The sequence below is a fragment of the Mesoplodon bidens genome (genome assembly GCF_964165515.1).
Source record: "Mesoplodon bidens genome assembly, chromosome: 2".
Taxonomy (NCBI): domain Eukaryota; kingdom Metazoa; phylum Chordata; class Mammalia; order Artiodactyla; family Ziphiidae; genus Mesoplodon; species Mesoplodon bidens.
This window is the reverse complement of record NC_138177.1, coordinates 182,912,802-182,929,947: the sequence shown is the minus strand read 5'-3', so window position 1 is coordinate 182,929,947 and position 17,146 is coordinate 182,912,802. Positions and strand designations below refer to the sequence as shown.

General features: G+C 49.2%; 1 protein-coding gene across 3 annotated transcripts in view; it reads left to right on the top strand.

Moving 5' to 3' along the window:
* KCNAB2 (potassium voltage-gated channel subfamily A regulatory beta subunit 2) overlaps positions 1–17,146 on the top strand; it is a 98,554-nt gene that overhangs the window by 24,806 nt on the left and 56,602 nt on the right. For 2 of the 3 annotated variants that reach the window (XM_081225302.1, XM_081225301.1), the window contains exon 2: positions 16,308–16,436. In XM_081225302.1, coding sequence (XP_081081428.1) covers positions 16,360–16,436 — 77 coding nt within the window. In that variant the 5' untranslated portion in view covers positions 16,308–16,359. Of the gene's footprint in view, positions 1–16,307; positions 16,437–17,146 lie in introns of those variants that run through there. The other variant, XM_081225303.1, reaches the window with a different exon arrangement.

Here is a 17,146-nt window from a genome sequence, read left to right as displayed (position 1 = left end):
CTTCCACCTGTGGTCACCGGGATGCGGATGGAGATGGGGGAGACGTGGCCAGGAGACGAGGCCCCTCCACCCCGTGAGCCAAGCCTCCATTCCTCTCAGGGAGGGGAGGTGGCTGTCCCCACGACTGGGGGCCTTCGGCTGCTGACCCCATCAGGCCACCCCTCCCCCCACCATCACTGTGCGCAGCCCTGACGTAACCAGGAGCCACAGCGAGGCTGCCGCTCGATCGGAAGGCGCCCAGCCAGTAGGCGCCTGAGCCATGGTGAGGATCTCGGTGGGCTGTACCAGGGGAAAGGCCTTCCACTGTTGCTTTGGGAGAGTTGGGATTTGATTTTTTTTTTCTGTGGAATCAATTCGATTTGAGCAGGGACTCTCCCTGCAACAGTCCAGCCCTGGCTCTGTGTTGGTTGACTCGTTCGTAATCGGGGAACAGGTGCTTGAAGGTTGCTTTGAAAAGATTGAAACTTCCAGTCTGTGATCTTTATAAGGAATTCTTAATGCGGCATCAATTAGACGCGTGAACAGACGCCCTGTCGGGCAGTCTTGCCGTGGGCTCTGTGGCTGGTCCAGATGTTTCCTCCGTGGTCTGACCATGTGAGTCCCGTGCTTTTTAGTGTTGGGTTGGGGAGGGGTCCCCATGCCGCTTGTCCCCCCGGCTCAGGCCTCAGGAGTCTAGGGGAGAGACTGAGATTCTCACTGGCCAAGAGCGGGGGGGGGGGGTCCTGGCCGTGACCCCCAGCCCCCAGTAACGATTGCACCGTTCTCCCCGACCCCAGCTCCATCTGAATCTGAGCGAGATCTGGATGGTGCTGTTTGGGAGTGTGGCTGTTGACCTCCAGCCCCTTCTGGCAATTGGGCGTCTCTGTTTGTCCTCCAAGATGACTCCACAGGCAGAACGGACACCCCGAGTGCACTCAGGTTCAGCAACTCTCGCTCTTTGCCACCCGTCTTGCTCACAGCAGAAGAGTTGGCTCCTGTCTCGGAGCTCCTGGCCTCTGGGAGAGAGCGGAAGGGGGTGTTACACAAGCGCCCTTCCGGATATGTGTGGTTTTGAGCAGTTACACCTCTTCCTGTCTCTTCATGAGGCACCCTGTGGCTCCCGCAGGCTTTGGGCCCATAAAGGGCAGTGGTTTCATGCTGTGTCACAGTCAGAGCCATACCTCAGGGCTTTGGTAGAAGGGATTTACGGGGTTCGAGAAGCAACATGCAAAGTAACATCAGTTTGAGAAGCAGCAGCTTAAGTCCTAGCCCTGATTCCTGAAGCTTCCTGGGAGATCACCCAACGCCCTTCACACGCCTGTCACACGCCTGTCACACCCAGGTGCTGTAAGCCTCTCCTCCCTGGTCCCTCAGAGCTCGCGGGGCATCGGCCATGTGCCTGGCGCTGCTGGGACACATCAGTGAGCAGAAGAGGCAAAGCCCCTGCCCTAGAGGAGCCGACATCCCTGTGGTCTCAGGGCAAAAGGGGACGGAGTAAAGGTGAGGAACAGTCCATAACTGGTGTCACAGCAGTGACCTTCAAGGTGGTCTCCAGTGGCCCCGCCTCCTGGTCCTCACCCACTCCATCGTATTAGGGTTGGTCTTTGTGTCCAATAAACAAATCTCCTGAGCCTCAGTCAAGAAAGACACTGCAGCTTCTCTCTCTCCATCCCTTGCTCTGCGGGAAGCAAACTGCCTTGGCCTGAGAGATCCAAGGAGTACAGAACTGAGGCCCACGGCCCACAGCCTTGTGCAGGAGACATCTAAGAAGAGGAGCCTTCAGGGGACTTCCCTGGCAGTCCAGTGGTTAGTACTCCACGCTCTCACTGCCCAGGTCCTGAGTTCAGTCCCTGGTTGGGGAACTAAGATCCCACAAGACGCACGGTGCAGCAATAAGCAAAAACAAGGAGCATTCAGATGAGATGGTGGCCTCAGCTGACATCCTACCCACAGCCTCAGGAGAGACCCTGAGCCGGACCACCCAGCCAAGTCAGTCCCGGATTCCTGACTCCAAAACTGTGTGAGTGCTATCTGTTGTTGTAAGCTGCCAACCCTTGTCACGTGGCCGTAGACAACTCCTACAGTCTCATTGTTCTTAAAACCTCAGCGATCTAGGGCCAAGCCTTCTGGAAGCTTTGAGCTTCCAGGATGATCCAGAATCAGGGTGCAGCCCCAGAGGGCTCCCCATGACAGCGAGTCATACCTGTGCATGGCTGGTCACCTCTGTAAGCGATGAGCCTTTTTCTGGGAAACTGGAAAAGATGAGAAGAACTCTGAGAGCAGGGGAGAGAGGCAGCATGGGAAAAGGAGAGGTTGCAGTGAGTCTGAGGACCCTGAAAAGTGATTTTCTGGAAGGCATGACCTCTGCCTGGGAGCAGGCTGCTTCTGGGGCAGATGCCTCTGTGCAAGAGTGACCTCACCTGCCTTTGGCCCGCGGTGCAAACGTTCAGGAAGGAGTTGTGATCGCGGACTTTCCGAGAAGCACTCCCAGGCCTCGGGCAGCACCTTCCCTCCTCCAGCGCTGGGCACGAGCGGATTCTAGCCTCCGTGGCCGTCACCGCACACCCCCACCTGGTAGCACATCAGCTCCTCCATGACTCCTGTTACCCTCCCATTTCACAGGTGGGGAAACTGACACTTCAGAAGGTTGGGAGATTTGCCCAAGGTCAGACACCAATAAATGGCAGAGTTACAATGCAAACCAAGGGCTAGATCTGAACCCCAGCTGGACCTCACCTCCCTCCCCACCACCTGGAGTGGTTTCCTGGGTCACCCAAAGAGGGGGAAATGTGTCATCCACCAAGCCCCAGAAGAAGATGGGAACGGGTGTCGACTCAGCAAGGTTTCGATTTAGAAACAGTTACCCTCTCCAGAGCTCAAAGGGCTAGCTTCGCATGAAGAACTCTCACTACATGAAGGTTCCCATCACCCAAGTTTTGTGCTCCAGAATCTACGGTAAAGAGACAGCTGTGGCATCCTTTTCCAGTAACTGGAAGTAGCTCCCAGCCTCCCACTGGAGTTATAATTTAATGTAACGAGAATGACCCTGAATATTAAAACACAGCAGAACGGCTCCCAGCAGTGCTAAAGTTAAAGCTCCATTCACCTTCTGTGTAACAGTCCTGGTGGCAGGCCACAGAGAGGTTCGTCTGTCTGCATTCGTGGGTCTGCTGGCTCCACATCGCAGGTTGATGGGTGATGCCCGGTCCAGGCCGGGTGGCTCTTGCGTGTGAGCTCGGCCTCTTTGGACCAGCGGGGGGTGGTGTCTGGAGCAGGTTCATCCAAATGATGATGGCAGGGGCTCCGGGGCAAGTCTCCCATGGCTGGAGCTGGCATATCATCATTCTGCTCGCTCCGCATTGGCCCAAGAGTGTGCGTGTGTGTGTGTGGAGGTGGGGGTGGGTGTTGTATGCATGCGTGCATGTTGGGGGGAGGTGGCAGAGTCACTCAGCAAAGGACATGGATCCGGAAGGAGCCAGGAATGGGGACCGATGATTCAATCTCCTAGACCCTCATACCCTCCTTCTATGCAAATCAGATGCCAGCTCATCAACCAGGACATCTGAGGAACCAGAACAGGTGGTCCCCCAAGCAGGCTCACTCAGAAAGCATCTCCTGTTATTGTGTGTCCCTGGACTCGTGGGCTCGGTCTGACTTGTCTTTGTGGTTTCTTGGCTTAGCTGTGAATCCCTTTTCTTCTCTCGCCTGGATGCACTGAATTCTTCCCATCTCGTGCAAGTAGCTCTCATCAGCTCTGAGAGGCTACAGATTCCGTCTTTAATGCTGAGGCTGAAGGGATCAGAGAAAGAGGGAGAAAGAGAGAGACGAAGAGAGAGAGAGCGCCACTTGCAGCTCCGAATTGGACACCCCCAGCCACATTAGCCCCCAGAATAATATAATCATTTATTCTTAGCTCCAACAGAGAAATTGAGGCTCATGTAGGCCAGGCCCCCATTTTGCAGATGAGAAGACTGAGGCTTAGAGAGAGAGCGAGCTCATGTGTCCTGGTCAAGGGCGCCTCACTGTGGTCTGCTGTGACCCTGGACATTTTGCACAGTCCATCTGGTTTATTCTGGGGCTTTCCCTCTGTGTGTATAAATGTGCTTGTCCATGTTTAAAATCATGTCATGCGTCCACTTTTCCAGAAGACCGCCAGCCCGAGTCTCAGGGCCAATCCCAGGCCCCAGAGTCACATAGAGGCCCCGTGGGGCCTTTGGTCAGTCCCTGAGAGTCTGAGCATCAGGGCCTGGCCGGGGCTGCAGCTCTGATGACAGCCTAAGACTCCAGGAATCTGCTTTTGCATTTTCTTCCCATTTAAACTTGGCCTCCTGCCCTCTCGCGTCCTCTGCATTTGGAGCCCTAACAGGCTGCATAGTGACCTTTCTGGGAAAACTAAAGTGGAGAAAACACAGTGAGAGGTTGCAGGGGAACTGGATTCTCACACAGCCTCAAAGACCCCTCCCTGCGGTTCCTGGTTAATTATGAAGGAATTAGTACTCCATGCCAGGCCGAAGCTGCCTTAACCAAGTGGCAGGCCCTGGCTTTGCCCGTCATGGACAAAAACGCATGTGCATCCTGCTTGGATGCACCAGAAGGACACACCTTGCCAGAAAGGTGTAGCCAGATCTAATCATCAGGCTGCAATCAGACAAATGCAAAATGTGGGACAGTCTGCAGGACTAATGGCCTGAGCTTTTCAAAAAAACCCAATGCCATGAAAAACAAAAATGAAAAAATGGTAGGGGGGTGGGGTGCTGGATTAGGAGATTAGTTGAGGGGTGCTGGATTAGATTAGTTGAGGGGTGCTGGATTAGGTGAACCTTGAGTGGATTCTGGTGGGTTTTTTTAAGCTATAGAATCTATTTTTAGAATGGATTCTGGATTTTTTTAAACTATAGATAGACTATCTTTTTGGAATCAATGGGAAAATTTTAATCTCTATTTTATTTCTTCTCTGATCTTTATTATTTCCTTCCTTCTGCTGACTTTAGGTTTTGTTTGTTCTTCTTTTTCTTTCTTTCTTTTTTAAATTTATTTATTTATTTATTTGGTTGTGTCGGGTCTTACTTGCGGCAGGCGGGCTCCTAAGTTGCGGCTCATGGGCTCCTTACTTGTGGCATGCGAACTCTTAGTTGCGACATGCATGTGGGATCTAGTTCCCTGATCAGGGATCGAATCCGGGTCCCCTGCATTGGGAGTGCAGAGTCTTAACCACAGCACCTCCAGGGAAATCCCTGTTCTTCTTTTTCTAATTCTTTTAGGAGGTAGCCTGGATTGTTTATTTGAGGCTTTTCTTATTTTTTGAGGAAGGCAGAAATTTTTAATATAGGCTATATATCAGGTGGTATTAATTGCCTTAGATATGATCATGGTATCGTAGTTATGTAAGGTAGAGTTCTTATTCTCAGAAAATGCTTGCTGCAGTATTGAGGGGTGAAGTGCATGAGATCGCAACTGTCAAATGTTTCGAAAAAAAGTGTGTGCGAGAGGGAGGGGGAAGAGGTGAAGGGGAGAGAGGGGAGGGGAGGAGAGGCAATGCAAGCAAATGAGGCAAATGCAGACTATCAGTGAGTAGGATGGATGGTCTATAGGTGTTTGTTGCTATTGCTGGTTTTTTACAATTTTTCTGATGTTTGAAAGTTTGAAAGTTTTCAAAATAATAAGTTGGAGAGAAGACAGTGTCCACAGTGGAGCCTTTTAGGTCCCCTGTCATCACTCAGCTCAGCCTGCAAAGGGTGAGAGCTGGGATTGACTCAACATCTTTCCTCTCAGGCTCAGAGCGTGTCTTCTCTTTGCTCCCATAAGAAACTATGAACGGGCCTTTGTGAGCCCTCCATGCTTATGTCTCCAAGTATAAACCGGGATGGTTTACTCCAGGTCACACGCAGACCAGCTGGGCGTGCAGGAGACGGGAGGGACCCAGCCTTCGGACTCCCAGCTTGGACCCCGAGCCACACCCTCTCAGCCGCCCCTCCTGTCCCTCGTCCCTCATCCCTCTCGAGCCTGGCATGTTGCCAAATGGCTTCTGAACAGTCCTGGGTGGAGGTGGGGCGGGCAGCTGTGCCTGCCTTCCTCCCCCAGCGTGCAGGAGCCCAGCGCAGCCGGGGAGTCACAGCATCCCCACTGGGACGTCAGCTCCTTGGGGATTGGCTGCCAGGCAGATGCAGTGTCTCCTGATTGGACAGTGGCAGCTACGTTGGCTGTGCCCCTGGACTGTGTCCTGAATGCTCAGCAGGGGGCTTGGGGAAACCTCACCAATCCTCTTGCCCCCCTGAGGTGGCAAAGGTGCCAACCCCCCAGGAGGAATGAGACAGAAGCACTGCTCGTGGCCTGCAGTTCTTTTCCGCGTGAAGTGGGCATCAGAGCGTGGCCAGTGCCCGGCTGTGGGCGGAGGAGCTGACTGCTGACCCTGAAGGACCTGGGCTTCCAGAGTCTGGGCTAGGGTGAGGAGTGGGACAGGTGACCTCCCTGGAGATGCCTCCCAAAGTGTGGCCAGTGGCACCTGTAGCCATGAACACCCCCGCTGGACAGAGCGGGCATTGCACCCTCAGGAAGGCTGCCGTGTCCCCACCCCTGCCACCTCGTGCAAGCCGAGTCCCCAGGCCCTCCCCCTACCACAGGTGTGCCAGGCATAGCTGTGAACACAGCCGACAAAGCTCCCTGCATCCCTGGAGCTGGCATCTTGGGGTCATAAATGAGACAGTAGGTGAAATACAAGGTGTTAGAAGGTGACACGCGCCAGGGGAGGGACCAGGGGAGTGTAGGGAAGACGGGTCTGAGCATGTGACCTTTGTATTAGGAGGTGAAGGTCAGGGGTCCCTCTGGCAGGCCAGGGGTCAGAGAGCTCAGGCAGAAGGAAGTGCATGTGCAAAAGCCCTGAGGCTGGAGTGTCTGCTGGGACCCCACAGAGCCCGCGTCTGGGAGTGAGCGGGGGGGGGGGGGGGGGGCGGGGATGAGGTCAGAGAGCTCGTGGCTCAGGCGGGGCCGGGCTGAGGCCGCTGTTGAGATCTGGGCTTTCACTCTGGGTAGAACGGGAAACCATTGGAAAGTTTGAGCAAAGTAACAACAGGATCTGATTTATGTTGCGGAAGGTTCGCTCTGGCTCCTGGTCAAGGTGGAAGCCAGGAGACCTGTCAGAAAGCTGTCATGGGGACTATGAGAGGGAAGGTGGCAGCCGGGCCAGGGAGGAGGAGGCGGAGGTCACCGCAAGAAGCGTGGGACTTGGGCTTCCCTGGTGGCGCAGTGATTGAGGGTCTGCCTGCAGATGCAGGGGACACGGGTTCGTGCCCCGGTCCGGGAAGATCCCACATGCCGCGGAGCGGCTGGACCCGTGAGCCATGGCCGCTGAGCCTGCGCGTCCGGAGCCTGTGCTCCACGACGGGAGAGGTCACCACAGTGAGAGGCCCACGTACCACAAAAAAAAAAAAAAAGAAGCGTGGCACTCTGGTGGCTTCTGAAGATGGCCTCATGACGGGGTGGCCGTGGAAGAACAGGGCTGGAGTGGGAGTTGTCGACTTAAAAAAATGCACAACGTGAGAGTGAGAGTTAAGTTTTATTTGAGGCAACATGAGGACTGTGGCCCGGGAGATGGCATTTCAGAGAGCTCTGAGAAACTGCATCAAACAGGTCAGGGGAAGGTCAGTATGTGTGTGATTTTGGCAAAGGGGGAGTCCATGCAATCAAGCACTTATTTTTTTCCAGAAGTTTTCTGCTAGTCACGAGGAATAATCGTCACCATGAAGGATTTTATTGTTTTTCTAGATATGAGGAAATACAAAAATTAAGCTCATTAAATCTTCTCCTGAAAGTATCTATCTGAAGCCCTGTTCTGCCAGTTTTTCTCAGAGCACCAAGGGCCTCATTTCTGCTCTCCACCCTGAATTCCTTTCAGGGGATGTTGAAAGTCTGCAACTGCAGCAGCACATGATTTAATCCTTGTAGAGGTAGATGGCAAGTGCCCATGGCAAGTGCCAATTTATAGTTGACAGGGTGGCCAGGAGCTTCATGTTAGACGCATGAACCCAAGGCGCTTGTTTCACATCCTTGTAGAGATGCCTAGTAGACAGTTGGATACACCCAATGCGGTCCGGGGGAGAGATGGGGGCTGGAGATACGATCGTGGGGTCTGCAGCGTAGCAATGGAGGTCAGAGCCAGAAGACTGGGGGAAATCTGAGGAACCGCGTGTAGACAGAAAAGAAAAGAGATTCAAGACCTGAGCCTGGGCAGAAACCAGAGCTGGAGACAAGAGAGAGGACCAGACGCAGCCCGGGAGCCTGAGAAGGAGCAGCTGGGTAGGCAGCAGGACAGCGGGCAGCGTGGGGTCCCGGAGCCAGGAGGATGGTGCAGCCCCGCCATCCACCCCGTAGGATGGGCGCTATCAGGCTTAGCAGCAGGGAGGTCACGGCGACCTTGGCAATGGTAGCTTCCTCAGAGGCATGAGGGCAGAAGGGAGGGGAATTACAGACAAGAGGACATTTCCTGTGAAGGAGAGAAATAGGACAAGAGTGGGGAAGGAAGTGGGTCCAAGAAACTATGCTTGTTGTTTTTGAAAACTGCAGAAGTAGTTTGGTTTTTTTTCTTTAGTAATCTATTTTATGCATATTAGTGTACATATGTCAATCCCAATCTCCCAATTCATCCCCCCCGACTTCCCCCCTTGCTGTCCATACGTTTGTCCTCTACATCTGTGTCTCTATTTCTGCCTTGCAAACCAGTTCATCTGTACCATTTTTCTAGATTCTACATATATGCATTAATATACGATATTTGTTTTTCTCTTTCTGCCTTCACTCTGAATGACAGTCTCTAGGTCCATCCACATCTCTACAAGTGACCCAATTTCGTTCCTTTTTATGGCTGAGTAATATTCCATTGTCTGTGTGTACCACATCTTCTCTATCATTTTGTCTGTCGATGGGCATTTAGGTTGCTTCCATGACCTGGTTATTGTAAATAGTGCTGCAGTGAACATTAGGGTGCATGTGTCTTTCTGAATTATGGTTTTCTCTGGGTATATGTCCAGTAGTGGGATTGCTGGGTCATATAGTAATTCTATTTTTATTTTTTTAAGGAACCTCCATATTGTTCTCCTTAATGGCTCTATCAATTTACCTTCCCACCAATGGTGCAAGAGGGTTCTCTTTTCTCCACACCCTCTCCAGCATTTATTGTTTGTAACTTTATGATGATGCCCAGCTAACTGGTGTGAGGTGATACCTCATTGTAATTTTGATTTGCATTTCTCTAGTAATTAGTGATGTTGAGCAGCTTTTCATGTGCCTCTTGGCCATCTGTATGTCTTCTTTGGAGAAATCTATTTAGGTCTTCTGCCCATTTTCTGATTGGGTTGTTTGTTTTTTTGATATTGAGCTGCATGAGCTGTTCATATATTTTGGAGATAAATCATTTGTCTGTTGATTCGCTTGCAAATATTTTCTCCCATTCTGAAGGTTGTCTTTTTGTCTTGTTTATAGTTTCCTTTGCTGTGCAAAAGCTTTTAAGTTTCATTAGGTCCCATTTGTTTATTTTTGTTTTTATTTCCGTTATTCTAGGAGGTGGGTCAAAAAAGATCTTGCTGCAATTTGTGTCAAAGGGTGTTCTTCCTATGTTTTCCTCTAAGAGTTTAATAGTGCCCGGTCTTGCATTTAGGTCTTTAACCCATTTGGGGTTTATTTTTGTGTATGGTGTTAGGGAGTGTTCTAATTTCATTCTTTTACATGTAGCTGTCCCGTTTTCCCAGCATCACTTATTGAAGAGACTGTCTTTTCTCCATTGTATATCCATGCCTCCATTGTCATAGATAAGTTGACCATAGGTGCATGTGTTTATCTCTGGGCTTTCTATCCTGTTCCATTGATCTATAGTTCTGTTTTTGTGCCAGTACCATACTGTCTTGATTACTGTAACTTTGTAGTATAGTCTGAAGTCAGGGAGTCTGATTCCTCCAGCTCCGTTTTTTTTTTTTTTTCAAGATTGCTTTGGCTAATCAGTGTCTTTTGTGTCTCCATACAAATTATATGATTTTTTGTCCTAGTTCTGTAAAAAATGCCATTGATAATTTGATAGGGATTGCATTGAACTTGTAGACTGCTTTGGGTTGTATAGTCATTTTCACAATATTGATTCTTCCAATCCAAGAGCATGGTATCTCTCTCCATCTGTTTGTGTCACCTTTGATTTCTTTCATCAGTGTCTTATAGTTTTCTGAGTACAGGTCTTTTACCTCCCTAGGTAGGTTTATTCCTAGGTATTTTATTCTTTTTGTTGCAATGGTGAATGGGATTGTTTCCTTAATTTACCTTCTGATCTTTCATTGTTAGTGTATAGGAATGCAAGAGATTTCTGTGCATTAATTTTGTATCCTGCTACTCTACCAAATTCATTGATTAGCTCTAGTAGTTTTCTGGTGGCACCTTTAGGATTTTCTATGTATAGTATCATATCATCTGCAAACAGTGACAGTTTTACTTCCTCTTTTCCAATTTGGATTCCTTTTATTTCTTTTTCTTCTCTGACTGCTGTGGCTAAAACTTCCAAAACTATGTTGAATAATAGTGGTGAGGGTGGCCAACCTTGTCTTGTTCCTGATCTTAGAAGAAATGGTTTCAGTTTTTCACCATTGAGAATGACGTTGGCTGTGGGTTTGTCATATATGGGCTTTATTATGTTGAGGTAGGTTCCCTCTATGCCTAATTTCTGGAGAGTTTTTAATCATAAATGGGTGTTGAAGTTTGTCAAAAGCTTTTTCTGCATCTATTGAGATTATCATATGGTATTTAATCCTTCAATTTGTTAATATGGTGTATCACATTCATTGATTTGCATATATTGAACAATCCTTGCATTCCTGGGATAAACCCCAGTTGATCATGGTGTATGATCCTTTTAATGTGCTGTTGGATTCTGTTTGCTAGTATTTTGTTGAGGAGTTTTGCATCTATATTCATCAGAGATATTGGCCTGTAGTTTTCTTTTTTTGTGACATCTTTGTCTGGTTTTGGTATCAGGGTGATGGTGGCCTCGTAGAATGAGTTTAGGAGTGTTCCTCCCTCTGCTATATTTTGGAAGAGTTTGTGAAGGATGGGTGTTAGCTCTTCGCTAAATGTTTGATAGAATTCTCCTGTGAAGCCATCTGATCCTGGGCTTTTGTTTGTTGGAAGATTTTTAATCACAGTTTCAATTTCATTACTTGTGATTGGTCTGTTTATATTTTCTAGTATTTCGTGGTTCAGTCTTGGAAGGTTATGTTTTTCTAAGAATTTGTGCATTTCTTCCAGGTTGTCCATTTTATTGGCATAGGGTTTCTTGTAGTAATCTCTCATGATCTTTTGTATTTCTGTAGTGTCAGTTGTTACTTCTTTTTCATTTCTAATTCTGTTGATTTGAGTCTTCTCCCTTTTTTTCTTGATGAGTCTGGCTAATGGCTTATCAATTTTGTTTATCTTCTCAAAGAACCAGCTTTTAGTTTTATTGATCTTTGCTATTGTTTCCTTCATTTCTTTTTCATTTATTTCTGATCTGATCTTTATGATTTCTTTCCTTCTGCCAACTTTGGGGGTTTTTTGTTCTTCTTTCCCTAATTGCTTTAGGTGTAAGTTTAGGTTGTTTTTTTGAGATTTTTCTTGTTCCTTGAGGTAGGATTGTATTGCTATAAACTTCCCTCTTGAACTGCTTTTGCTGCATCCCACAGGTTTTGGGTCTTCGTGTTTTGATTGTCATTTGTTTCTAGGTATTTTTTGATTTTCTCTTTGATTTCTTCAGTGATCTCTTGGTTATTTAGTAGCGTATTGTCTAGCCTCCATCCGTTTGTATTTTTTTACATTTTTTTTCCTGTAATTGATATCTAGTCTCATAGCATTGTGGTCAGAAAAGATACTTGATACAATTTCAATTTTCTTATATTTACCAAGGCTTGATTTGTGACCCAAGATATGGTCTATACTGGAGAATGTTCCATGAATACTTGAGAAGAAAGTGTATTCTGTTGTTTTTAGATGGAATGTCCTATAAATATCAATTAAGTCCATCTTGTTTAATGTGTCATTTATAGCTTGTGTTTCCTTATTTATTTTCATTTTGGACAATCTGTCCATTGGTGAAAGTGAGGTGTTAAAGTCCCCTACTATGTTTATGTTACTGTCGATTTCCCCTTTTATGGCTGTTAGCATTTGCCTTAAGTATTGAGGTGCTCCTATGTTGGGTGCATAAATATTTACAATTGTTATATCTTCTTCTTGGATTGATCCCTTGATCATTATGTAGTGTCCTTCTTGGTTTTTTTGTAATAGTCTTTATTTTAAAGTCTATTTTGTCTGATACGAGAATTGCTACTCCAGCTTTCTTTTTTTTTAAAATAAATTTATTTATTTATTTATTTATTTTTGGCTGCATTGGGTCTTTGTTGCTGCGTGTGGACTTTCTCTAGTTGCAGTGAGTGGGGGCTACTCTTCATTGAAGTGCGTGGGCTTCTCGTTGCAGTGGCTTCTCTTGTGCAGTGCAGGCTCTATATGTGCGGGCTTCAGTAGTTGTGGCATGCAGCCTCAGTAGTTGTGGCTCGCGGGCTCTAGAGCACAGGCTCAGTAGTTGTGGCACACAGGCTTAGCTGCTCCACGGCATGTGGGATCTTCCCGGACCAGGGATTGAACCCATGTCCCATGCATTCCAGGCGGATTCTTAACCATTACAACACCAGGGAAGCCCCTCCAGCTTTCTTTTGATTTCCATTTGCATGGAATATCTTTTTCCATCCCCTCACTTTTAGTCTGTATGTGTCCCTAGGTCTGAAGTGGGTCTCTTGTAGACAGCAGATGTATGGGTCTTGTTTTTGTATCCATTCAGCCAGTCTATGTCTTTTGGTTGGAGCATTTAATTCATTTACATTTAAGGTAATTATCAATATGTATGTTCCTATTACCATTATCTTAATTGTTTTGGGTTTGTTTTTGTTGGTCCTTTTCTTCTCTTGTGTTTCCCACTTAAAGAAGTTCCTTAAGCATTTGTTGTAAAGCTGGTTTGGTGGTGCTGAATTTTCTTAGCTTTTGCTTGTCTGTAAAACTTTTAATTTCTCTGTCAAATATGAATGAGATCCTTGCTGGGTAGAGTATTCTTGGTTGTAGTTTCTTCCCTTTCATCACTTTAAATATATCATGCCATTCCCTTCTGACTTGCAGAGTTTCTGCTGAGAAATCAGTTGTTAACCTTATGGGAGTTCCCTTGTATGTTTTGTCGTTTTTCCCTTGTTGCTTTTAATAATTTTTCTTTGTCTTTAATTTTTGTCAGTTTGATTACTATGTCTCCCCGTGTTTCTCCTTGGGTTTATCCTGCCTGGGACTCTCTGCACTTCCTGGACTTGGGCAGCTGTTTCCTTTCCCATGTTAAGGAAGTTTTCGACTATAATCTCTTCAAATATTTTCTCAGTTCCTTTCTCTCTCTCTTCTCCTTCTGGGACCCCTGTAATGCAAACATTGGTGCATTTAATGTTGTCCCAGAGGTCTCTTAGGCTGTCTTCATTTCTTTTCATTCTTTTTTCTTTATTCTGTTCCGCAGCAGTGAATTCCACCATTCTGTCTTCCAGGTCACTTATCCGTTCTTCTGCCTCATTTATTCTGCTATTGATTCCTTCTAGTGTATTTTTCATTTCCGTTATTGTATTGTTCATTCCTGTTTGTTTGTTCTTTAATTTTTTAGGTGTTTGTTGTTCTTTAATTCTTCTAGGTCTTTGTTAAACATTTCTTGCATCTTCTCTATCTTTGCCTCCATTCTTTTTCCAAGGTCCTGGATCATCTTCACTATCATTATTGTGAATTCTTTTTCTGGAAGGTTGCCTATCTCCACTTCATTTAATTGTTTTTCTGGGGTTTTATCTTGTTCCTTCATCTGGTACATAGTCCTCTGCCTTTTCATTTTGTCTGTCTTTCCCTCATTGTGGTTTTCGTTCCGCAGGCTGCAGGGTTGTAGTTCTTCTTGCTTCTGCTGTCTGCCCTCTGGTGGATGAGGCTACCTAAGAGGCTTGTGCAAGCTTCTTGATGGGAGGGACTGGTGGTGGCTAGAGCTGACTGTTGCTCTGGTGGGCAGAGCTCAGTAAAACTTTAATCCACTTGACTGTTGATGGGTGGGGCTGAGTTCCCTCCCTGTTGGTTGTTTGGCCTGAGGCGACCCAGCCCTGGAGTCTGCAGTCTCTTTGTTAGGGCTAATGGCAGACCTTGGGAGGGCTCACGCCAAGGAGTACTTCCCAGAATTTCTGCTGCCAGTGTCCTTGTACCCGCGGTGAGCCACAGCTGCCCCCTACCTCTGCAGGAGACCCTCCAACACTAGCTGGTAGGTCTGCTTCAGCCTCCTATGGGGTCACTGCTCCTTTCCCTGGGTCCCCACGTGCACACTACTTTGTGTGTGCCCTCCAAGAGTGGAGTCTCTGTTTCCCCCAGTCCTGTCGAAGTCCTGCAGTCAAATCCCGCTAGCCTTCAAAGTCTGATTCTCTAGGAATTCCTCCTCCGTTGCCGGACCCCCAGGTCGGGAAGCCTGACGTGGGGCTCAGAACCTTCAATCCAGTGGGTGGACTTCTGTGGTGTAAGTGTTCTCCAGTTTGTGAGTCACCCACCCAGCGGTTATAAGATTTGATTTTATCGTGATTGCACCCCTCCTACCATCTTATTGTGGTTTCTCCTTTGTCTTTGGACGTGGGGTATCTTTTTCAGTGAGTTCCAGTGTCTTCTTGTCAGTGACTGTTCAGCAGTTAGTTGTGATGATGGTGCTCTCCCAAGAGGGAGTGAGCGCACGTCGTTCTCCTTCTCCTAGTTTCCTTCCATCTGGAGAAGTCGTTTTTTGGGGGGTTTTTGGCCGCACCGCGTGGCATGCAGGATCTTAGTTCCCTGACCAGGGATCGAACCTGTGCCCCCTGCAGTGGAAGTGCGGAGTCTTAACCACTGGACCACCAGGGATGTCCCAAGATAGAGGAAGTAGTAATTGATTGTGTGCAGATGGTTCTGCTCCATAAAGAAGGAAGGACTGGTGGGCGAGAGTCCTGTTGCAGGATGCCCTTGAATGGGGGCGAGGCAGAGGGTGTGGGTGCCATGGGTGTGGCCAGGTCACCCGGGTAGCAACGGGAGGGAAGCAGAATGTTCCTTGTGCTGATGCTGGGGGATGGGTCTGATGCTAGTGAAATAGGAAGCATCAAGTCAAGAGCTATGGGTAACACGGGAAAGGAAGTGTTCGTGATTTCAGGAGAGAGGTGCTGGGTCGTGTCATCTTGGAGAGTGGGGGAGAGAATGGCCTAGAACAGGGGTCGGCCGACTTTTCCTTTAAAGGGACAGGTAGTAAATATTTTAGGCTTTGCAGGCCAGACGGTCTCCGTTGCAAGGACCCACCCCATCATAGTAGCACAAATGGGCAATTCATAAACCAATGGGCATGGAGGTAAAACCTCCAATAAAACCTTATTTACAGAAAAGTTTGGCCTGCTGGCAGTAGTTTGCCGACTTCTAGTCCAGGAGCTCGGCTTCAGGCCAAGGGTCCTCAAAGTGTGTTCCCTGGACAAGCAACACAGGTGTCACCTGGGGACTCAGGCAGATTAAGTCTGTGATTCGGAATTCTGGACATTAAACATCCCTAAGTGCCCGAGCTGGGGGTTGAGGTGTCACCACACAGCAGCTGGGCCCAGGGAAAGCCAGAGAGGAGGGTGAGGGGTGGGGGTGGGCCGCACCCCCAGTAAAGGGGACGTGCATCCCGGCCTGCCCTTGGCTGCCTGTTCCCCATCCCATTAGCCTGTGGGAGGACATCACGCACCCTGCCTTCCCCGGGGCCTCTGGACCAGCACGTGGGCTGGCCTTGGGGACGGCTCTGCTCCTGGTGCACAAGGCCTGGCCCTCTGTGCACCCTCCCCTCTGTGGTCCTGGTTTCCCGTCCGTGTCCCTCACTTGCCCGGGGGTGCCTCAGGGCAGGAGTCAGGGGTCAGGGAGGTGAGGCATCCAGGATGACCCTGGGTGACCGTGGTACCACTTCCTGGCCTGGGGAAGACAGCCCAGATTCCCAAGTCCACAGATTCCCTCTGCAACCACCATTTCTGCATAGTTTGGGCAACGAGAAAGTGCTCCCAGAACCTCAGAAAAGCAGTCAGGGAGGGGCGGAGTGGGGGCTTGGAAAGAAGGAGCAGAAATCCTTCACAGTCATGGACCCGACCATCAGCCTCACCCAAGCCCCCGTGGGCCTCTCTGTCTGTCTGATGAGGGACATGCAGATGCTCAAGGAACCAGGCCTTCGGGATCACAGAGCATCCTGGCCACTGACTGGTCTTTTTTTAACCGCCTCCCCTCCTTCTTTGCTCTCCCTCCAGGATCTTCCCTCCTTGAAGAAGGGAGTGGGTCCGGACGAGTGACGCCGGCTCCATGTATCCGGAATCGACCACGGGGTCCCCGGCTCGGCTCTCCCTGCGGCAGACCGGCTCCCCGGGCATGATCTACAGGTGACGCCCCCGTGCCACCCCACCAGGCCCTCCCAGGGTCAGTGCTGCCTCTGAGGAGGTCCGCAGGCCAGTCTCCTCCCCTTGGCCCAGAGGGAGGGGCCGAGTGAGCCCACGGGGCTGTCAGGCGCACGCAAGCCAGCATTTTCTCCAAGGAAAGGAGGCTTTTAAGACCAAAATGGGAAAGAAAAAAACCAAGGTTTTCCAGGTGGGATGGAGCCAGGATTAGACTCCTGCCTTGTCCCTGACTCTTCTGAAATATTCCGTGGAAGGTAACAGAGGCCCTTCCTGGTTTCCATCTCTCTCATCCCACACACACTGCAGGTCCTGTAGCCCCTGTGGTCCCACCAGCTCCCCTGACACCCTGAGCAAGGCTCCAAGCCTTACAGGCCTGAGTGGAGCCTGCGGAGGGTGTAGGCAGCCGGGTGCTTGCCTTGACCTCTTTGTGGAGCCCACTTCCAGATCCAGCCCTGGGTCTTTCTGTTTGGAAAGTAGCCCAGGTTGAACCACAGGGAGGGCATGGGGAAGGCGCGGGGTGGGAGCCGCTGGCATCATTGTCACGGAGGACGGGACGCAAGTGGAACCCTGGGGCCCGCCAGTCCTTTTCACTGGACCTTCAGATAACTGTGAGGGCCTGAGCCACAGCGCGCGTCCATGGAAACCACAGGGAATGGGGGTGTCCCTCCTGCATCCAGGTCCTAAAAAGAACCCCA